Source organism: Piliocolobus tephrosceles, chromosome 14 (assembly GCF_002776525.5).
Source record: "Piliocolobus tephrosceles isolate RC106 chromosome 14, ASM277652v3, whole genome shotgun sequence".
In the NCBI taxonomy this organism is placed as follows: Eukaryota; Metazoa; Chordata; class Mammalia; order Primates; family Cercopithecidae; genus Piliocolobus; species Piliocolobus tephrosceles.
This window is the reverse complement of record NC_045447.1, coordinates 22,215,561-22,239,842: the sequence shown is the minus strand read 5'-3', so window position 1 is coordinate 22,239,842 and position 24,282 is coordinate 22,215,561. Positions and strand designations below refer to the sequence as shown.

At 41.5% G+C, this 24,282-nt stretch overlaps 1 protein-coding gene across 3 annotated transcripts in view; it reads right to left on the bottom strand.

Moving 5' to 3' along the window:
- The window catches only part of ASTN2 (astrotactin 2), a 997,023-nt gene that overhangs the window by 380,876 nt on the left and 591,865 nt on the right, over positions 1–24,282 (bottom strand). For all 3 annotated transcript variants that reach the window (XM_023223654.2, XM_023223656.2, XM_023223655.3), the window contains one exon: positions 7,889–8,055. In XM_023223654.2, the coding sequence (XP_023079422.1) occupies positions 7,889–8,055 (167 nt within the window). The remainder of the gene's footprint in view (positions 1–7,888; positions 8,056–24,282) is intronic.

The window sequence follows — 24,282 nt, the reverse complement described above, 5'->3', positions numbered from 1 at the left end:
AAAAAAAAGACTGCCAAATAAACTCTGTCAAACCATTAAAACTAAGATACCTTCCCACTTCAGAAATGTTAAAATGTGGAAAATATGGGCACTCTACTATCAATGAAATATGTTTCTCCACTGCATGATTTGGGAGAGCCCTGACTATCCCCAGGTACACTGGGAATCTGTAAGAGGCACTTAAGGAGTGCAGATTTTTCCACATGGGAAACTCTGAACATTTAGTTTGTTTTTGTTGTTGTTGAATATTTGAATGTCTCATGGAACTAATGTTCCATACAATCCACACTGGAAAATAAATATCCAGACAAATGGATGGATATTACATGTTTCCATCAATTGTCGGTGAATATTTTTTACACCTGAGCTTTTACAAATGTTTAAAAAGAAGAGAAAACAAGGTTTTAATGTTTGACAAGAACCTGGCATGCAAGTATTCTATGTTAATGATTAGAAGTAAAATTCATGTTCTCCAACCAGAAGTGAAAGGGGCGAGGGCTCAGGCTTTAACCTAAAAGGTGGAAACCACAATACAACAAGTGCCTGAATGAATCCCCCACCTCCCACCAACTCTTCCACTTGTTACTGATAATCAAAATGAAGGCCATTGTCTCTGTTCTGTCATTCAGTGTTTTCTACTGTTAGACTAGACTTCAGCTTTGACAGTGAAAATAAGTGGCGTCCAGTTACTATGGATATTAAACACGTTTATCTCCTTTCCCTCTTAAAATTACATAAAAAGAATATTAGACAGAGAGGCTACTAAGGACTATTTGAGGCTGGATGTGTTATTTGAGCTAATGTGTTTTTAGGGCACTTTCATTTAAATTGGAAGCAAGAAGGTTGGGATATGTCAAGCTCCTATCCCAATTTTACCTCCTAACTGGCTGTGAGTGCCTCCACCTTGAGGGCCTCAGTTTCCTCTGCTAAATGATCTGAAAAATGCTGAAACTTCAAAAATGCTGAAGAAATGACTATCTCTTTCATAGGAATATATGAGAAATAACTCTCTTAGCAAATAATGTCAGAAAAAGGTGTATAACTCCTAAAAACAAAACAAAACAAAAAAAAAAACACTACAACTTTCCTTTTCTCATACAAGGACAACTGTATAATCCACTATGGGTATTTTTTCTCCCTCTGTGTTTACTTTGGTTGCCAAGAAGCACACAGTTAAATTTATCTCACGTTGAGTGACTCTTTCATTTTGAGCTTCTGAAACCATTTTCTCTTCCCTCCTTAAAATGACTCTCATCATTCCTATCTTTATATGAATAGCTTTTTAAAAATACATTGGCTTTATGTGAGTAAAATAAGTTCTCTTGGAAGTGTGCTTGGTAGACACTGTAAACACACACACACACAACAGACAAACTTTGTTGCAAGGTAACTTCCCCAGGTCTTCACAGGAGGTGATGCCCTCTCACCTATAAAACTGGTTCTAAGGATTTATTCTACAGGCTTTAGCTTAGTATCCAATGACCTTCTCAACCTATCTTGAATTCACCTGCTTCTGTCTACCATTTTGGCACTTGTGCTCTGTCAATATCAGTCAGGACCCAGTGAGGCTTAGGCACCTCTTTGCCCCTGCTGGAGAAGAACTCGTACTCAATGATTATTTGCATCTAATAAAAGACCAGGCACAGAGTAGGACACAACAAATCTTAGGTGGATGAATTATTTAATTCAATCATTATGGTTCTAAGTAAGTCTTTCGGCCAAGCAGTGGGAATGGCAATGCAGACATGCAGGTGCCTAGGACCTAGACCCTGCTCATGAGGCGTTCACAGTATGACAGGAATAGACAGGAACGCAGGTAAATCAACCAAGCTATGGGGCGATCACAGGGAGAGCCATGGGGGCTGCGGGACCCCAGAGAAAGGATGTTTTACTCCGTTTTGGAGAACTTAAACTGATGAGAGGCTGACAATCAGGGCAGCCAGCCAGAGGTCCAGTCTGCAAGAGATGTCAAGATTTCACTGGGATAAATTAGATTTTGAGACAAAATGTAAATATTCCTCTCCCTTGTAAGTAGAAATGCAAATAAATAAATAAAAAGACAAGGAAAAATGTCCTTTCTATATAGGCCCTAACCCCATGCAACATTCAGTCAATATTTAAATATTATCCATTTGAAAGTATGAATATTGCCCAGGCACGGTAGCTCACGCCTGTAATCCCAGCACTCACTTTGGGAGGCTAAGGTGGGCAGATCATAAGGTCAGGAGATCGAGACCATTCTAGCTAACACGGTGAAACCCCATATCTACTAAAAATACAAACAGTTAGCTGGGCATGGTGGCACGCACCTGTGGTCCCAACTACTAGGGAGGCTGAGGCAGGAAAATCACTTGAACCTAGGAGGCAGAGGTTGCAGTGAGCTGAGATTGCATCACTACACTCCAGCCTAGGTGACAGAGCGAGACTCCGCCTCAAAAAAAAAAAAAAAAAAAAAAAAAAAAAAAAGAAAAGAAAAGAAAGAAAGGATGGGTATTATTATTATCCTCTTCCAAGGTAACTGCATATCTCACACCTGATGCCTCTTAGGTCTCAAAGAAGGCTTGCTGAAAAAGTGATGCCTGAATTGAAACTTGTAGGTGAAAGCTAAAGGGCCAGGGACAAATGGGAGTCAGTGGAGGTGCAAAGGAGAAGGAGACACCAGACAGAGAGAACAGTGTTGTCAAAACTCCAGAAACTGAAACCAGTAGGCTTAACCTAGGAAGAGAAACGTAGCTGGAAATGCAACTGGAAAAGTCAGACTGGAAACTTCTTTAGTCATGTTAATGGAGGAACTTCACTTAACAATTATTAATTTAAAACCTACTGTATGCCAGGCACTGCTTTAGGTATTGGAGACAAAGTAGTAAACAAGACATCAAATCCAGTAATTACATAATTAAATGATATGGTTTTATACTTATTAGACTAATTATAACTATGGTTTACTGAGTGCTTAACTATGACAGCTCCTGTGGATGTATACTTTCATTTAATCTTCACAGTGGTGCTACAATCACTTCTAATTCTACATTAAAGAGCAGAGGCTCAGAGAAATTGAGTGATTTGCCAAAGACCAAATGACTAGATGTGGCCAGAGGCCAGCAATGACATCAGATCTGTCTTGACTGAGCCTGGAACCACAATACCTAAGTTTCAATCTCCACAACCTCACTTATCAGATATGTGACCTTGGACAGTTACTGAGCTACTCTGCGTTTTTTTTTTTTTTTTTTTAAACAAAACAAAAAACCATAGAATGGGAATCATGATAGTACATCCCTTGTAGAGTTGTTATGAGAATTGAATGAGCTAATGTACCCAAAGCACTTAGAACAGTCATGGTACCTAGAAAGTCCTTAGTAAATGTTAGCTGCTATTATTAACCTGGTTGCAAACAGATTTATTAAACCTTTTCCTACCGTGAACACTCTTAGGAAGGTCATAGAGCTTTGAGCAAGTTGGGAAAGTCCTCTTGATAATGAGTTTATTTTGTTTTCCTCGCTTAATTCAATGGCATCCCACTTCTCTCTGGACCATCTCTCTCACGAGTACCTGCTAATAGCTTTCATTGCTTACAGTGCTTCTAACAAGTGTGGTAACTTCGCATTTGCATTCCTAATAGACAGTTTCCAAATCCTGCTGAAACTGCAGTTGGTTTTAGGATGCCTGGGTTTTGTTTCTTTTGTCCTGTTTATTACCGTTTGGATGGGTTTTAACAGCTCACTACACACTCTCACCCATTCAGTCTTCTTTGACACTTTCACAATCCTTTTTTTTTTTTTTTAATTATACTGTAAGTTCTAGGGTACATGTGCACAATGTGCAGGTTTGTTACATATATATACATGTGCCATGTTGGTGTACTGTACCCATTAACTCATCATTTACATTAGGTATATCTCCTAATGCTATCCCTCCCCCCACTCCCTCCCCACAATAGGACCTGGTGTGTGATGTTCCCATTCCTGTGTACAAGTGATCTCATTGTTCAATTCCCACCTATGAGTGACAACATGTGGTATTTGGTTTTCTGTTCTTGTGATAGTTTGCTGAGAATGATGGTTTCCAGCTGCATCCATGTCCCTATAAAGGACATGAACTCATCCTTTTTTATGGCTGCATAGTATTCCATGGTATATACGTGCCACATTTTCTTAATCCAGTCTGTCACTGATGGACATTTGGGTTGATTCCAAGTCTTTGCTATTGTGAATACTGCCACAATAAACATATGTGTGCATGTGTCTTTATAGCAGCATGACTTATACTCCTTTGGGTATATACCCAGTAATGGGATGGCTGGGTCAAATGGCATTTCTAGGTCTAGATCCTTGAGGAATCGCCACACTGTTTTCCACAATGGTTGAACTAGTTTACAGTCCCACCAACAGTGTAAAAGTATTCCTATTTCTCCACATCCTCCCCAGCACCTGTTGTTTCCTGATTTTTTAATGAATGCCATTCTAACTGGTGTGAGATGGTATCTCATTGTGGTTTTGATTTGCATTTCTCTGATGGTGAGTGATGATGAACATTTTTTCATGTGTCTGTTGGCTGTATGAATGTCTTCTTTTGAGAAGTATCTATTCATATCCTTTGCCCACTTTTTGATGGGGTTGTTTGTTTTTTTCTTGTAAATTTGATTGAGTTCTTTATAGGTTCTGGATATTAGCCCTTTGTCAGATGAGTAGATTGCAAAAATTTTCTCCCATTCTGTAGGTTGCCTGTTCACTCTGATGGTAGTTTCTTTTGCTGTGCAGAAGCTCTTTACTTTAATTAGATCCCATTTGTCAATTTTGGCTTTTGTTGCCGTTGCTTTTGATGTTTTAGACATGAAGTCCTTGCCCATGCCTATGTCCTGAATGGTATTACCTAGATTTTCTTCTAGGGTTTTTATGGTTTTAGGTCTAACATTTAAGTCTCTAATCCATCTTGAATTAATCTTCGTATAAGGAGTAAGGAAAGGATCCAGTTTCAGCTTTCTACTTATGGCTAGCCAATTTTCCCAGCACCATTTATTAAATAGGGAATCCTTTCCCCATTTCTTGTTTCTCTCAGGTTTGTCAAAGATCAGATGGCTGTAGACGTGTGGTATTATTTCTGAGGGCTCTGTTCTGTTCCATTGGTCTATAGCTCTGTTTTGGTACCAGTATTGTGCTGTTTTGGTTACTGTAGCCTTGTAGTATTGTTTGAAGTCAGGTAGCATGATGCCTCCAGCTTTGTTCTTTTGGCTTAGGATTGTCTTGGCAATGCGGGGTCTTTTTTGGTTCCATATGAACTTTAAAGCAGTTTTTTTCCAATTCTGTGAAGAAAGTCATTGGTAGCTTAATGGGGATGGCTACCATCCCCATTGAATCTATAAATTACCTTGGGCAATATGTCCATTTTCACGATATTGATTCTTCCTATCCATGAGCATGGTATGTTCTTCCATTTGTTTGTGTCATCTTTTACTTCACTGAGCAGTGGTTTATAGTTCTCCTTGAAGAGGTCCTTTACATCCCTTGTAAGTTGGATTCCTAGGTATTTTATTCTCTTTGAAACTATTGTGAATGGGAGTTCATTCATGATTTGGCTCTCTGTTTGTCTGTTACTGGTGTATAAGAATGCTTGTGATTTTTGCACATTGATTTTTTATCCCGAGACTTTGCTGAAGTTGCTTATCAGCAACTTATTGGGCTGAGACAATGGGGTTTTCTAAATATACAATCATGTCATCTGCAAACAGGGACAATTTGAGTTCTTCTTTTCCTAACTGAATACCCTTGATTTCTTTCTCTTGCCTGATTGCCTTAGCCAGAACTTCCAACACTATGTTGAATAGGAATGGTGAGAGAGGGCATCCCTGTCTTGCGCCAGTTTTCAAAGGGAATGCTTCCAGGTTTTGCCCATTGATTAGTCCCGTCTAGTGCATCAGGTCACTAGCAAATGTTATTAGAATCATTTAAGTTAATTTATTTAACAAACACATACAGTGCTAACTCTGCAGGGCATTGTTCCAAAGCATTTCACAAATGTTAATGTAAATGGTAATATATTTAGTCCTTATAACATCTCTATAGACAGATATTACTATTATCCCTGTTTTACAGATGAGAAAACTGAGGCACAGAGACATTAATTAACTTGCTCAAGGTCACACAGCAAGGAGATATCGAGCCACATCAGTAGTCATATGACCTTGGGCATGTTTCTTCACCTTCAGAGGGTAACAAATACGAAATACTTTCACTCTTCAGAATTATCATTATATTAAAGTAGGTATAAAAATTTTACAGGTGAGACAATGGAAGGTCAGGGGTCTTGAAAGGCTTGCCTTATCCCTAAGAGAGTGGCAGAGCTAGGATTAGAATTCGTGTCTTTTGAATCCACGGTTCCCTGTAGTGTGCTGTGGATGGAAGGTGGTAATAGTTTCTGATGTCAAAATCCATTATTGCTGCTCCTGCTGCTGTTACTGTTGTTATTTGCCACAGAAGAACAGCCCCCACCCCGTCCCAAACACACAGAGAGAAAAATAACAATGACAAAAACATGGCTGATTCTGTATGCAGCCTGCAGATCTAAAGCCATGCATAATTTACTCAACACTGCCCTGCAGTCACTTAAGCTGAGGAGAGATCTCTATAAATTCAGGTCTGCATACCCTAATTTATTTCTTATTTATTTTACTGATACATATCTAGGGCCTCCAGTGAGCTGCTTCTATACCTGCACAAAGGCACTGGCAGCCCTAAGTGCAACTAGGGCAGGAAAGGAGACCTTGAAATAAGCCCTCAAAGAAAAACTGGACTCTACGCACTAGAATCGTAGAAGTTAAATTAATTTTTCTGGTAAACTGAAATTAAACCCATGCCCACGCTCACCCCCTATTTGTGAAACATAGGACTGAAAAGGTTGTTAAATGTCCTGTTCTGCTTTTCTCTCTTAGTAAAGAGAGCATTAAATGTACTTCTTCCACGAGTACAAGATTATTTTTCTGAGTCACAGAATGTCAAAGGATATGCAAATATTCTAATACTAAGACATAATCAGAAAGGGAATGGAGAGGAGAAGAAAAAAGTCTATTTTCTTGAGTGATTACTGAGGACCAAATGCTATGCAAGGTGCTGTCAAAAGCAGAGGTAATGGCCATTGTAGTCTTCAAATGGAAAGCAAGGTAAGCTGGAAGAAACGTCAGCCATCCTTCCCAAAGATCTCTTTTCACAGATGGTCAAACTGTGTCCCAGACAGAGAACATGACTTGTCGGAGGTCACTCAGCAAGTTAGTCCCAGCATGTTCCCCTTTTAGCCTCAAACTTATTTCAAAACTCAGCTTGAGTCCTTCGAGAGCCAGCGCTGCCCTACAAGCTTTACTTGCATTGTTTCCTTTAGCCTTCCCCTCCTCCAATGAATTGTCCTTACAGATATGGACATGAGGACACAGAAAAGCTGAACGCTGCACTCACACTGTTACATTCCTGCTGAAACTGAGCTTGAAGCCGGGGCTTAGCCTGTGCTTTTATGCACCAAACCTGAAACCTTTGTGACTACCTTCAAGACGTCTGCTTTTGTCTCCAAACTGCGCTGACTAGGGCCATACAGGTAGATTCAGAAGGGCAGGAGGCTTCAGCAGGAAAAAGCTCCTGGCTCTAGGATGAGGCCTGGGCATGGGTTACATTTATTAACCCAATATTTATTTTTCTCATTTTTTTTTTTTTTCGTTTTTAACCCACCCAAACAGAAGGTTATACTTTTGGCTTTTGGTTCTTGGGCTAAAACAGGAAAGGCAGAAAGGTCATTCTATCGAAGGTCAAGGTTCAGCCTTGCTGAGTTGTAGTGTCTGATCATTTTCCCATGCATCCCTCACTTCTGTAAATGGGGCACCTGGGCCTTGGGGACACAGACTCACCCGCAGAACATGAAGATGGTGCTTGAAGTGGCATCGTAGGGCAGAGGCAGCGTCTGCTGCAGGCACAGCTGCTCACAGCCGCCATTAAAACCATCAGAGCAGTCAATGCCTTTGGAGTGGTCGTAGCAGCCGGAGCCATCCTTCATCGGTTTCAGGTCCTCGGGGCACTGCTCAGAGAGAGGGCAACAGGGTGGTTATGGCTTGGGAGGTTGTAGGCCCCATCATGCCCTCTCCTCCCTCCTGGAAGAGACATGTGTCAGGGATTGATAGAAAGGTATTCAGTCTCCTTTGGTCAGTTAATAGCTTTGTGACAAGTTCCACAAGTCCCTTTACTTCTCTGAACCTCAGCATGCCCACCTGTAAAATGGGACTTTTGTGACTATCTTCTTATAGCTTTGTGAGAATGAAGAGTGATAATGTCAGCAAAGTTTTGAGAACACTGGCTCACACAGCAACAGCACAGCAAATGTCAGCTGCTGTTAATATTGACATTGCTGGGATCATATGCATTATTGCTTCTACTGTTACTGCCCTATAGGGTCTACTGTTAGAAAGGTCACATGGGGAGGTTGCCAGATATATATTTAAAAGCCTCTACCAGTATGAGTTTAATTTCCAGCTTTTCCTCTTCTCACTACGTGACCCAGAGAAGTTACTTGCCGTCTCTGAGCCTCAATGTTCTCATCTAATAAATGGGCACAATATCTACAACTACAGATTAGTTGTGAAGCTTAAGGTGGATCATGGGGGTGCATACCTTACTTCAGAATTTGGCACATAATTTAGTACTCATAAAATGTGAATTACCTTCCTTCCTGTCTTGAATTTGTCTCTTCTTCTCCACCCTTGTCCCTGGAGCTGTAAGTGAGATTCCTGCATACTCACAACATCATGGAAAGGGCTCCTAGCCAGTCTGCTGGACTCTAGTCAGGCCTTCTCAAAACCATCCTCCAGATGGCCAACAGAGTGCTCATTCTAAATAGCATCACTCCCCAGCTTAAATAAGTAAATGAATCTTAAAACATGTGAATCTGCCGTAAACTGATATTCAAGGCCCTCCCTTTATAGACAACCAAGTGCTCTGCTTGGCCATATGCACAGCCCTCCCCATAATCCTCTGGTCCCTAAGCAAACTCCAAGGAGTTCTACCTTCAATGGCCTCAGCTAGAATGCTCTTGTCAGTGGGTCTGGCACCTGCTATGCGCTCCTTCAGTGGAAAATCATATACTGTGGAGACAGATGGCTATTGATTTAATTTAGTTTTCCATCATTTGATGAGGCTGAGCTCGTCTTCTCCATCCCAGCTGATGGAGAAGTAGTTCCAACACTCTTGCCTTCAGAAGAGAAAATGAGGGACAGGGTTTTTATTTCAGTCCTCCTGCTGGCATTTCTTGTCCACAAAGATTAACACCCAGAGCCCAGCCTTCCTTATCCATCACCGGACATCACTGATTAAAATGCCTTCCCACCGTGAGCCCCCACCGGCCAACTCCCTGCTCCGCTTCCCACGCCGTCACCTAAACAACACCAATAATAAAACATACACATAAAAATTAATTTACAAAAACCACAATAACAACAACAAAAAAAAGGTCAGCCCTCTTGGAAATTAAATTTTGCCTGAGAAGATTCTATAATTACAAATGCATGCGAGAGTTCCTCAAGACATTTGAGACTGGCGCCAGGAAGACTGACAGAGAAAGTAGGTTATAAATGGCCTTTGTCAAGCTGCAGAAAGGTTATAAAACTGCTGCATTTTGTGCTTAAAAAATAAATTTTCCATGTGAGTGAAGTGCTGTACATATTAATACAAGCTCAGAGGAAGCCCCTGCTTGTCTCTGAACATTCACCTTCAGACAAGAGGGCACCTGGTCACAGGGTCATTTGGAGCCATTTACGGGTACTGGGACCTGGCTTCAGTCTGTTTGCAGACTGGTGGAGCATGTTGAAAAGAATGACTGATCTTCCTACCAGGTAACAGAAGACACCCGGGCAGGGTATGGTCTCAGTTCTTCCCATGCCCCAATGATTCTCTACCACATTTGTTTTTTAAATGTGTTCACTAAACTCCAGGTTTTGTCTAAGTGCTTTACCTGTTTTAAGTTATTTAATCCCTAGAGCAAATACATGAGGTAGAGTGGTAGGCTGATAATGGTTCCCAAGGCATGTCTCTGTCCTAAGCCCTGGAACTTGGAATCTATGAATGAGACTTTCTATGGTAAAGGTTATGCCGATGTGATTGTGTCAAAACTCTTGAGGACACCCTCCTGGGTTTTCCAGGTTGGCCTAAATGCCATCACAAATGTTCTTATGACAGAGAGGCAGAAAGAAATTACACACACAGAGGAGAAGGCGACCTGGCGGTGGAACAGAGATTGGTGCATTGTGGCCACAAACCAATCAATGCTGCTGCTACCACAACCTGAAAGAGGCCAGGCACGGATTCTCCTCTAGAGTCTCCAGAAGGAGCATCACCAGAAATCAAATGCCAGCACCTTGATTTTGAATTTCTGGCCTCCAGCACTGGGAGAGAACAAATTTCTTGATAATTATCTTAAGCCACCGAGTTTGCGGCAATTTCTTGCAGCAGACAAGGTAGGTACCATCATGATTCCCATTTTGCAGAGGAGGAAGCTGAGGAGAGGGTTACACAGTTTGGTGGTGATGGAGGCAGAGCTTCTCAGGCTTCCCAACTTTGTTGCTATTAACTGACTAATAGGCAAGCCACTTCACCACCCTGTCATTTACTGACTGCCTGACATATAGTTTTAAGAAGTCCTATCATTTACTGACTGACTGACATCTAGTTGTAGGAAGTCCTGTTATTTACTGGCTGACTGACGTCTAGTTTTAGGAAGTTAGAACAAGGCAGGGCTTAGAGCTGATCTAACCTCCTTACTTTAGAACTGAGGCCCAGAAAGTTAGAGAACATCATCCCATATTCCTCAGCACATGAGTGGAGAACGTGAAGCCAGGCTTCCCTTGCCCCAGCTTGGTGTTCTCTGTCCACTACACTCACTTCCCTTCAGGTTAAAGCATTTTGCAAACTTGCAGATCCTACAGTCTCTCTCCCCAAGATGATTTGCTGATGGGAAACTGAGGGTCAGGAAGGTAAGGGGACTTGACCAACATCACACAGCAAATTAAAGGCAAGATTTGATCCACGCCTGTGGGAAAGGCTTTCTAAGTACATCAAGTGGGTTTACCAGTTACCATCATTCCTTCCTCTGTCATGGACTTCATGCCCTGTGCCTTTGAGGATGAGCAGGGGCAGATGAGATCTAGCCATCGTTTGAGATTACCTGTATATTATTAGTGTTTAATTGGTTTTTTGCTTATAATCTGTCTCCTCCACCAAAAGGTAAATGTTATAATAGTATGGACCATGTGGCTTTTCCTAAGCCATCTGGCATAGAGTTGGTACTTGTTATTTGCTGAATGAATAGGTGGAGTGCCAGAAATGACATTTAGTGTGTCTGTATATCAACTTTGGATCTGAATCAACAACTACTCTTATAAGTTGTATAACCTTCAGGCAGTGACATAAAGTCTCCTATCTTCACGTGATTACTGTGATGGGTAAATAGTAGGTCACCAGCTTCAAAGATGGTTCCCAGTGATTCCTGCCTTCTGGTATTAAGACTCGTGTAATCCCCTCCTACACTGCACCAGAATTGGTCTATGTGACCAATCGTATGTGGCAGAAGAGGAGGTATGTGGCTTCTAAAGGTAGATCATAAGAGAGATCTTTCTCTCCCTCTGTCTGTCTCTCGCTCTCTCTTATCACTTGCTCTAGTGAAAGCAAGCTGCCATGTTTTCAACAGCCCTATGGAAAGTCTCATGTGGCAAGGAAGTAAAGCCTCTGGCCAACAGCCAGTGAGGCTGGGGCCTGCCAGCAAAACATGAGTGAGCCTATAAACTATCCAGCCCCAATCCAAGCTCGTTCAGATATTGGCAACCCCAGCTGACATTTTGACTGAGACTTTGTAGGGGTGGGCCAGAACCACACATCTAAGCTGCTCTTGAATTTCTGACCCTTAACAATTCTGTGGGCTAATAAATACTTTTTGTTTTAAGTGACTTGATTTTTGAGATAATTTGTTACACAGCAATAGCTAACTAATATAGTGAGATTAATGTATGCAGATAAATGTATGCAGTGATCAGCAAGTAGTTCTGCTGTTATAGGTATTTGTAAAGAGCTTAGAATCTGGTTTGAGAGATAAATACACACATCTATCAGAGAACTAGTTAGTTATAGAACACTCATAAAGAAGTATGGTAAAATGTGTTTGGGAAAATAAAACCTCCGCAAATGTGAGTGACTATGGAATATTGAAACCGGGAGGTTTTAGTCTTTTCTCCTCTTGTAGGAAGGGAACCCTGTAGGAAGGAAGTTCCTACGGGAAGAGAAAAGAGACATCTAACATACTGGAAGAGGAAGACTAGAATTCATTACCAGGCACTGCCACTTGCTTGCCTTGTGACCTTGGACAAGTCCTTGAAACTATTTTGGCCTGTTTTCTTTCTATAAGTGGAGGAGCCAGTTTGGAGACAAGAATATGGGGACTAAAGTCAGGCCTGAATTCCAATGAAAGATTTGTGAAACTGAGCATATAGGCAGGATGCCTCACCTCAGAGACAGTCTCAGGTTCCTCATCTGTAAAACGCAAATAATGTCTCTCTTGGAGGCACTTCTGAAGATTGTATGAGAAAACACTTCTGATGTATCTGGCTTTAGAGCTGGTACATAATAGACGCCTAATAAATGAAGACTAAATGTATGGGGATATATAAACAAGTGGTAAATTAACCGAAACCCCAAAAGAAATCCTAGCTTAGTTGGGAGGAATCACGATGTCTGACTAGATGCAGGTAGGATGTACCTCCTCCATGGAGAGGAACCAGAATAATAAGTAGATACACACATTTCAAACAGATCGTCTAGGAGAGAATGCTAAGATTCATCAGAGAAGAAATGAGAAGCACCAGGAGTAAGTAAGTAGAGACTTTGAGGCAGTTTGCCTAGTCAGAAACCAACTGAGAGCTGGAATGGGCTCCTGGATGTGGGGTAACAGTAAGAGAGAACTCCCCAAGGCTCCAAAATGGGGTTTTACACCTTGGCTGTGGGGAAACCCTCAACCTACTGGGGCCTTTGTCCTGACATATGAAGTGCCTAACGGTTGCATAAAACAATTGCTACAGAATGAGCCCCCACCTAAAATCCCACAGGCATCTGAACCTGGAGTAGACACAGCTGGGCACTATTTTGAAAGCCGAGATACTGAGAATCTGCAGATATGGCTGCTGCTGCACTGTTCTAAAGAGGGAGAGGGAAGACTGGGTGCTCCCACACATCCCCAGGAAGCTCCTTACTGCCCTGGTGCAGGCTGTTATTGAGACTGAGACATGGATGGACTGTACTTCTCACAGCTTTTCGCCCACATTGCTTGCCTGCGATGAACTCTGCCTTCTCTGGTATCAGGCCCAAAGCATCATTTTTGAGAGTTTAATGCTGAGCTGCACCCTACCATTGGCGTGAGTTTGGGTTGATGTGGCTGTAGCTGCTACCCAGTCAAGAAGGGGCAGGAAGACCAGGCTATCCTATGCATATCTAGGACAATAGCCACAGCCCTGCAAGGGGCTGCTGTGAGACCAAGACTCAAGTGGGCCACACTCACTGCAGCTTCTTGCCAATGCGGCTCACCTGAGAAGGACCCCACCCTTTCTGGTCACAGCCCACAGCTGGCACCATGTTGAGCATTTAATGCTGGACTGTGTCCCAGCCTTGGGGCCGAGTGTGAGGTAACATGGTTGTAGCCACCACCCCACTGGGAGAGTGACAGGGTAGACCACATTCTCCTAAGCACACTCAGGACAATACCCACCATCCTGCTGTTGGTGACTGCGAGACTAGGGACCAGCCCGTCCAACTCATCACATCTCCCAGCAAGACCAACATGGGCTGCTTGAATCACAGTGGGTGGCTCTAACCACCATTACTGCCATCAGCCACACTACACCAGCTTCCCAGGGGCCCCAAATTCTATCCATACATTGGGCCCACTGCTCCCACTACTAGCTTCTAAGCAAGCCAACTAATGGCCCAAGAATTAGCCCTCAAAAACCTACTAACACTGAAGCTAGAGTAAGCTACTTTGGGGCTTAAAAATAGGCACACTCACCCCACTGCTGCCACCATCAGGTGTGAAGACTGGCTCACTCTGTGTTTAAGGTCCCAGCTTAACTTCACCACAACCTCAACTAACAACTGTACGAAATTGAAAACACAGTATCTCAAAATGTGTATTATTTAGCAAAATCAGTGCTAAGAGAAAAGTTTATAGCATTAAATGCCTACATCAAAAAATTATCACAAATTAACAACCCAACATGACACCTGAAAAAACTAGAAATATGGCCGGGAGCGGTGGCTCACGCCTGTAATCTCAGCACTTTGGAAGGCCAAGGTGGGCAGATCACCTGAGGTCGGGAGTTCAAGACCAGCCTGAGCAACATGGAGAAACCCCATATCTACTAAAAATACAAAATTAGCCAGGTGTGGTGGTGCATGCCTGTAATCCCAGCTACTTGGGAGGCTGAGGCAGGAGAATCTCTTGAACCCGGGAGGCAGAGGTTGCAGTGAGCCAGGATTGCGGCATTGCACTCCAGCCTGGGCAACAAGAGCGAAACTCTGTCTCAAAAAAAAAAAAAAAAAAAAAAAAAAAAGAAAAGAAAGAAAAGAAAAGAAAAAAGAACTAGAAACACAAGAACAAACCACACCCAAAGTAAGCAGGACAAAAGATATAACAAAGATCAGAGCAGAAATAAATGAAATAGACCCAAAAAGCAATGAAATGAAAAAATAATTTTTTGAAATGATAAACAAAATTGATAAGCCACTAGCAAGAGAAGAGAGAAGACTCAAATACATACAACCAGAAATGTAAAAAGAGACACTACAACTGATGCCATGGAAATACAAAAGATCATCAGAGACTGTTATGAAGACTATTATGTTCACAAACTAGAGAATTTAGAAAAAATGAATATATTCCTGACAACACAAAACCTATGGAGATTGAACCAGGAAAAAACAGAACTCCTGAACAGACCAATAATGAGTAATGAGATTGAATCGATAATAAAAAATATCTCTTAACAACAACAGAAAAAGCCAAGGACCAGATGAATTCACAGCCAACTTCTACCAAACATCCAAGGAGAACTAACACCAATCTTCCTGAAACAATTCCAAAAAAATGAGGAAGAGGAAATTCTCTCTAACTCATTCTATCAGGCCAGTGTCACCCTGATACCAAAACCATACAAGGAAATAACAACAACAAAAAAGAAAACTATCCACTAATATCCTGATGAATACAGATGTCAGTATTTCGCTTAACAAAATACTAGCAAAAGGCCGGACACAGTGGCTCACGCCTGTAATTTCAGCACTTTGGGAGGCCAAGGCAGGCAGATCACGATCTCAGGAGTTCGAGACCAGCCTGGCCAGCATGGCGAAAGCCTGTCTCTACTAAAAATACAAAAAAATTAGCTGGGTATGGTGGCGCACACCTGTAGTCCCAGCTACTTGGGAGGCAGAGGCAGGAGAATTGCTTGAACCCAGGAGGCAGAGGTTGCAGTGAGTCAAGGTCATGCCACTGCACTTCAGCCTGGGTGACGGAGCGAGACTCCGTCCAAAAAAAAAAAAAAAAAAAAATACTAGCAAACCAAATCCAACAGCACATCAGAAAGATAGTACATCATGATCAGGTGGAATTTATCCGTGTGATGTAATGAGGATTCGAATATCCAAATCAATAAATGTGATACATCACATAAACAGAATTCAGGACAAAAGCCACACAATAATCTCCATAGATGCAGAAAAAAAAAGCATTCAATAAAATTCAACATCCTTTGATGATAAAAACATATCCTCAACAGAGTAAGTATTTAAGATACACACCTCAACGTAGTAAAGGCCATGACCCACAGCCGATATTTTATGCGGGGGGAGGGGGGAGGAACATTTCTTCTAAGAATTAGAACAAGACAAAGACGTCCCCTTTCAACAGTCTTATTCAAGATAGCACTGGAAGTTCTCACCAGAGAAGTCAGGACAGAGAAAAATTAAATGTTATCCAAGTTGGAAAAGAAGAAGTCAAATTATCCCTGTTTGCTGTGTATTATATCTAAAAATCCCTAAAGGCTCTATCAAGTTTCAAGATAAAAAATAACATGCAGAAATCAGTAGCATTTCTATAAACCAAAAAAAAAAAAAAAAACAAAAACCTAAGCTGAGAATCAAATTAAGAAAGCAATCCATTTACAATAGCTACAAAAGTAAAATAAAATACCTAGGAATATATTTAACAAGGAGGTGAAAGATCTCTATAAAAATAATAACAAAACACTGATGAAATAAATTGTAGATGACATAAATACATGGAAAAACATCCCATGCTCATTGGATAATCAATATTGTTAAAAGGATTATATTGCCCAAAGCAATCTGCAGATTCAATCCAATCCCTATCAAATTACCAATATCATTTTTCAAAGCATTAGAAAAAAAATCCTAAAATTCATATGTAACCAGAACAGAACCCAAATAACCAAAGCAATCTCAAGCAAAATAAACAAAGCTAGAAAATCATATTATCTGACTTCAAATTTTAGTACAAGGCATAGTAACCACAAAACCATGGTATTGGTATAAAAATAGGCACTTAGATCAATGGAATAGAATGGAGAACCCAGAAATAAAGCCACATACCTGCAACCAAATGATCTTTGACAAAGTCAACAAAAATGTACACTGGTAAAATGATACTCCAGTTGTATTAGTCCATTATCATACTGCTACAAAGAAATACCTGAGACTGGGTAATTTATAAACAAAAGAGGTTTAATTGGCTCATGGTTCCAGAGGCTGTATAGGAAGCATGGCTGGGGAGGTCTCAGGAAACTTAAAATCGTGAAGGAAGGTAAAGAGGAAAGAGGCACATCTTCCCATTGCTGGAGCAGGAGGAAGAGAGCAAAATGAGAGGTGTTATACACTTTTAAACAACCAGATCTCATGAGAACTCACTATTGCAAGAACAGCAAGGGGAAAATCTGCCCCTATGATACAATCACCTCCTACCAAACCCCTCCTCCAATACTGGGGATTACAATTCAACATGAAATTTGGGTGGGAACACAAATCCAAATCATACCACTAATGAATAAATGGTACTGAAAAATTGGATAGCCATGACAGAAGAATGAAACTGGACTCATATTTCTCGCCATATATTTTTTAAAAACCTCAAAATGGATTAAGACCGGAAACTACAAAAATCCTAGAAGAAAACCTAGAAAACACCATTTTGGATATTGGCCTTGGGAAGTAATTTGTGACTAAGTCCTCGAATCTAATTAAAGAGCGTCTACACAGCAAAAGAAACCATCTACAGAGTAAACAAACAACCTACAGAATGGGAGAAAATATTCACAGATTGTGCACCTGACAAAGGTCACATATCCAGAGTCCATAAGGAACTTAAACAATTCAACAAGTAACAACAAATAACCCATTAAAAAGTGGGCAAAAGACATAAACAGACGCTTCTTAAAAGAAGACATGCGAGTGGCCTACAAACATGAAAAAATGTTCAACATTACTAATCAGCAAAGAGATCCACATCAAAACCATAGTGAGATACCATTTCACACCTGTCAGAATGGCTACTATTCAAAAGTCAAAAAGCAATAGATGCTGGTGAGGCTGTGGAGAAAAGGGAACACTTATAAACTGTTTGTAGGAATGTAAATTAGTACAACCTTTAAGGAAGACAGTATGGAGGTTTTTTAAAAGAACTAAAAATAGAACTACCGTTCAATCCAGCAATCCCACTATTGGGTATAAACTCAAAGAGAAAAAAATCATTACATTAGGCCGGTCATGGTGGCTCATGCCTGTAATCCTAGCACTTTGGGAGGCCTAGGCAGGTGGATCACTTGAGGCGAGGAGTTTGAGACCAGCCTGGCCAACATGGTGAGACATTGTCTCTACTAAAAGTACAAAAATTAGCCAGGCATGGTGGCACATGCTTATACTCCCAGTCACTCAGGAGGTTGAGGTGGGAGAATCACTCGAACCCAGGAGGTGGAGGTCGCAGTGAGCCGAGATCACGCTACTGCACTCCAGCCTGGGTGACAGAGACCCTGTTTAAAAAAACAAAACAAACAAACAAAAAAAAACAAAGAAGAAAATCTGCATTCATATGTTTACTGCAACAATAATAACATGAGTGTTATTTCATAATAGCAAAAATATGGAATTAACCTGAGTGTCTGTCAAGAGTTGATTGAATAAAGAAAATGTGGTATACACTCCTATCCCTCCCTTCTCCCCACCCACCCACAGACATACCATGGAATACTACTAGGGCATAAAAAAGAATGAAATGTCTTTTGCAGGAACATGGATAGAACTGGAGGCCATTATCATAAATGAAATAACTCAGAAACAGAAAGTCAAATATGACATGCTCTCACTTATAAGTGGGAGCTAAACAATGGGTACACCTGCACGTACAGAGTGCAATGACAGACACTGGAAACTACAAAAGGTGGGAGAATGGAAGGGTGAGAAGAGTGTGAGGGTTAACAAAGTACTGATTGGGTACAACGTTCACTATTCAGGTGATGGGTATAATAAAAGCTCAAACTTCACCACTACACAGTGTAAGCATGAAAGAGACCGGCTTATACCCTCTAAATATATAAAAATAAAAATATAAATAAAGGTAACTGAAACTATTAGCTGATTTTTTTTCTTTTCCATATGTCTAACTCCTTCTTTAGATCATTTAACAAATATTCACCAAACACCAACCTACTCAGTGCTAAGGAAATGTTTTAGGTGCCGAAAATGTAGCAGTAAACAAGACACAAGACCTTCCTCTCATAGAATTTACATTCTAGAGAAGAGATAATTACTTAGTAAACAAACAAAATGATTATTTTGTAGAGTAAAAAAAAATTATGAATAAAGATAAAAGTATAATATGATAAAAAGTTAATGAGGATGGAGTGAAAGAAGCATAAATTTAGCCTAAAAATAGGATAGACAGACTTATTTCACTTTAGTCTTCTTTTTCAAAAGAAGTTTTGGTCATTATAATTCCTCTGCCTTTCATTTAAATTCCAGAAAAATCTTGTCTATACTTATAAAAATCATGCTGAGGTTTTGATAGGAATTATATTAAACCTTTATATCAATTCGAGGCATGTGGGCATCTTTATTATGTAGTGCCATCCAATTCATGAATACAGTATGTCTTCCCATGTGATTAGATCTTCTTTGATTTCTTTCACCAGTATTTTAAAGTTTTGCTAAAGCTAAACATGGCCCATATGTATTTTGTCAGATTTGCATCTGAGTATTTGATTACCTTTTAGGGATTGCAAATTATATTGTATTTTTTACATATTTTGTCAGATTCACATCGAATATTTTGTTATGTTTCAGAAACTGCAAATGGTATTGTATTTTTTTATTTTAAACATTCACATGTTCATTGCTAGTGTACAGGAATACAATTTATGTTGTATATTTTTCTTGTATTCTGAGACCTTGCCAAGCTTACTAATTACTTCTAGAAATTTCTTTTGTAGATTCCCTGAGATTTTCTACGTAAAAACATCATGTGATCTGCCAACGGGTCAGTCTTATAGTCTCACTTCTTCCTTTCTTATCTGAATGCCTTCTTCCTTTTTTGATTTTTTTTTTTTTTTCCCTGTTATTGCACTGGCCAGAACTTTCCACATGATGTTGAATAACAGTGGGCAGAGTGAATCTCCTTTTCTTGTCTCTGAACTTTTGGAGAAAGTATTCAGTCTTTCAACACAAATATGTCAGCTGTAGCTCTTTTATTGATGTTCTTCATCAAGTTGAGTAAGTTCTCCTCTATTATTTTTTTGGAAGTTTTAAAAATCATTTTGGGTGTGGAATTTTGTCAAATGCTTTTCTTGTATCCATTGACATGACGATGTGATTTTTCTTCTTCTGCCTGTGATTATTGTCATGTGCGTCCCTGTGAAGAGACCACCAAACAGGCTTTGTGTGAGCAACATGGCTGTTTATTTCACCTGGGTGCAGGCGGGCTGAGTCTGAAAAGAAAGTCAGTGAAAGGAGATAAGGGTGGGGCCGTTTTACAGGATTTGGGCAGGTAAAGGAAAATTACAGTCAAAAGGGGGTTGTTCTCTGTCGGGCAGGAGTGGGGGTCACAAGGTGCTCAGTGGGGGAGCTTTTAGAGCCAGGATGAGCCAGGAAAAGGAATTTCACAAGATAATATCATCACTTAAGGCAAGGACTGGCTATTTTCACTTCTTTTGTGGTGGAATGTCATCAGTTAAGGTGAGGCAGGGCATTTACACTTTTTTTTTTTTGTGATTCTTCAGTTACTTCAGGGCATCTGGGCATGTATGTGCAAGTCACAGGGGATGAGATGGCTTGGCTTGGGCTCAGAGGCCTGACATTCCTGCCTTCTTATATTAATAAGAAAAATAAAATAGTGTTGAAACATTGGGGCTGCGAAAATTTTTGCAGGGTGTTATGGAGAGAGAATGGGCGATGTATCTCATGGCTGCTTCAAGTAGAATTAGGGGCGGCGTGGGAACCTAGAGTGGGAGAGATTAAGCTGAAGGAAGATTTTGTGGTAAGGGATGATATTGTGGGGTCGTTAGAAGAAACATTTGTTGTATTGAATGATTGGTGATGACCTGGATGTAGTTTTGTATGAATTGAAAAACTAAATGGCAGACACAAGGTAAGAGGAGGAGAAAAAACAGGTATTGAAGGACTAAGAATTGGGAGGACCTAGGACATGTAATTAGAGAGTGCCCAAGGAGGTTCAGCATAGCCTTGCCAGCAAAGATTATTTATTTACTTTAAGAGGGAATTTAGAGTGGCGGTTTGGGATAGCACTAGGAGACATCAGCTGTGATGGCTTGGAGAAACAGTGTAAACCGTCAGCGTAAACATGAGCATGGCATTTATGAGTAGTTGAGAAGGTGAATAGGAGTATGACTAGACAGAAGACAGTAGGGATGAAAGTTTTTTGGGGTGCAGTCTAAGTTGGCCTGGTGTCCGGAATGAGACTGGGACCTAAGAAGAAGGAGTGTCCACAGAGGAGCTCAAATGGGCTGGAACCTGTAGCATTCCAAGGACAGGCCTGAATTCTGAGAAGGGAAAGTGGTAAAAGTATTGTCTAGTCCTTTTTAAGTTGGTGACTGAGCTTGGTGAGGTGTGTTTTTAAAAGACCATTAGTCCATTCTACCTTTCCTGAAGATTGAGGACAGTAAAAGATATAAAGGTTTCACCGAATGCCAAAAGCCTGAGAAACTGCTTGGGTGATCTGACTAGTAAAGGCTTGTCCGTTATCAGACTGTGTAGAGGTAGGAAGGCCAAACCAAGGAATTATGTCTGAAATGACTGCAGTGGCCTTCTCAGACCCTGTGGGAAAGGTCTCTACCCATTCAGTGAAAGTGTCTACCCAGACTAGGAGATATTTTAGTTTTCTGCCTCGGGGCATGTGAGCAAAGTCAATTTGCCAGTCCTGGGCAGGGGCAAATCCTCCAGCTTGATGTGTAGGAAAGGGAGGGGGCCTGAACAATCCCTGAGGGGCAGTAGAATAGCAGATGGAACACTGAGAAGTGATCTCCTTGAGGACAGATTTCCATGATGGAAAGGAAATGAGAGGTTCTGAGACGGGCTAGTGGCTTGTAACCTACATGGAAGAGGTTATGAAATGATGACAGAATAGAATGGGTCTGTGAGGCTGGAAGGAGATATTTTCCTTGGTTTAAGAACCATTTGCCTTGTAAGAGATTGATAGGTGGAGTTTCAGCGGGGGGAGTAGGTGGGAGTGGGATAGAAGTTGGAACGCTAGCTGCTTTGTTAGCTAACTTATCAGCATAAGCATTGTCCTGAGCGATGGTTGGGAGAAGAAAATAGATTTTGGAAGTTATGAGAACTGTAGAGAGTTGAGCATAGTTTGTGATTTTTAGGGCATCTAACAGTATTAAAGCAGTGGCAGCCACTGTGTGCAGACATGAGGGCTAGGCTAAAACAGTAAGGTCAAGTTGTTTGGACAGAAAGGCTACAGGATGCGGTCCCTGCTCTTGTGTAAGAATTCTGACTGCACTAACCATGCCTAGGAAGGAAAGGAGTTATTGTTTTGTAGAAGGGATTGGGATTTGGGAGATTAGCCAGACACAATCAGCAGGGAGAGTAAGTGTGTATGTATGAGAATTATGCCAAGATAGGTAACAGATGAGGAAGAAATTTGGGCTTGACTGAAGTAATAGGGGCTGTCTGTGAGGCCTTGCAGCAGTACAGCCTAGGTAAATTTGCTGAGCCTGATGGGTGTCAGGGTCAGTCCAGGTGAAAGCAAAGAGAGGCTGCGATGAAGGGTGCAGGGGAATAGTGAAAAAAGCATCTTTAGATTAAGAATGGAATAGTGAGTTGTGGAGGAAGATATCGAGGACAAAAGAGTGTACGGGTTTGGCACCACAGAGTGGATAGGCAAAACAATTTGGTGGATAAAGCACAGATCTTGTACTAATCTGTAAGACTTGTACGGTGTTTGGACAGGTAAAATGGGGAAATTGTAAGGAGACTTTATAGGTTTTAGAAGCTGATGCTGTAGCAGGCGAGCGATAACAGGCTTTAATCCTTTTAAAGCGTGCTGCGGGATGGGATACTGGCGTTGAGCAGGGTAAGGGTGATTAGGTTTTAATGAGATGGTAAGGGGTGCATGATCAGTCCCCAAGGAGGGAGTAGAGGTATCCTATGTTTGTGGGTTAAGGTGGGGGGATACGAGGGGAAGATGCAAAGGAGGCTTTGGGTTGGGGAGAGGGGCGGCAATGAGATGTGGCTGTAGTCCAGGAATAGTCAGGGAAGCTGATAATTTAAAATGTTTTGACCTAATAAGGGAGCTGGGCAGGTGGGGATAACTAAAAAGGAGTGTATAAAAGAATGTTGTCCAAGTTGGCACCAGAGTGGGGAGTTTTAAGAGGTTTAGCAGCCTGGCCGTCAATACCCACAACAGTTATGGAGGCAAGTTACCCTTGAAAAGAAGGTAAAGTGGAGTGGGTAGCCTCCGTATTGATCAAGAAGGGGACGGACTTACCCTACACTGTAGGAGTTACCCAAAGCATCTGTGATGGTCCGGGAGGCTTCCAAGGCGATGGGGCAGCATCAGTCTTCAGCTGCTAAGCTGAGATGATCTGGGAAGGAGTCAGTCAGAGAGCCTTGGGCCAGAGTTCCAGGTGCTCTGGGAGTGATTGCCTGGCAAGTTGGACAGTCCGATTTCCAGTGGGGTCCCATACAGATGGAACACGGCTTAGGAGGAATCCCGGGCTGTGGGCATTCCTTGGCCCAGTGGCCAGCTTTCCGGCACTGTAGCAAGCTCCTGGGGCAGGAGGTTCTGGAGGAACCCGTGGCAGCTGCGGTTCAGGCGTTTGGAGCTGTGTGCTGGAGATGTGGCTGGGGTTTGTCTCACAGTGGAGGCAAGGAATTGCAACTCAGAAATAAGTTGCTACTTGGCTGCCTCTACTCTATTATTGTACACCTTGAAGGCGAGGTTCATTAAGTCCTGTTGGGGGGTTTGAGGGCTGAAATTTAATTTTGGGGGTTTATTTAATGTCAGGAGCAGATTGGGTAATAAATTAAAATGCATATTAAGAATAAGACGACCTTCTGACCTTTCAGGGTCTAGGGCTGAAAAGAGTCTCAGGGTTGCTGCTAAATAGGCCATTAACTGGGCTAAGTTTTTTATATTTGATGAAAAAGAGCCTAAACGCTAACTGATTTGGGAGAGGTCAGATAGAGAAAAAGGACCATTAACCTTAACTACGCCTTTAGCTCTATCCACTTTTTTAAGAGGAAATTTCTGGGCAGGTGGGGGAGGGCTAGTGGAGGAACGAAACTGTAAGCCAGACTGGGTGTGAGGAGGGGAGGTGATAAAAGGATTATAGGGTGGGGGAGCGGAGGCTGAGGAAAAGTTGGGACCTAGCTCGGCCTGGCGAGGAGGGGAGAGGTCAGATGGGTCTGTAGAAAAGGAAGATTAGAAAGACTCAGTGACGCTTGGGATTGGGACTGAGGGGACAGGCGGGAGGGAAAGAAGGAAGATTTGGGATGAGTTGCATTGGGAACAGAGACTAGGGAGGGACCAATGTGTAAAAGAATGCCTGGACGTCAGGCACCTCAGACCGTTTGCCCATTTTACAATTATTTAGATCTTGTAGGAAGGAAAAATCTCAAGTGCCGTTTTCTGGCTATTTGGAACTGCTATTGAGTTTGTATTGGGGTCAAGCAGCATTGTAGAAGAATATAA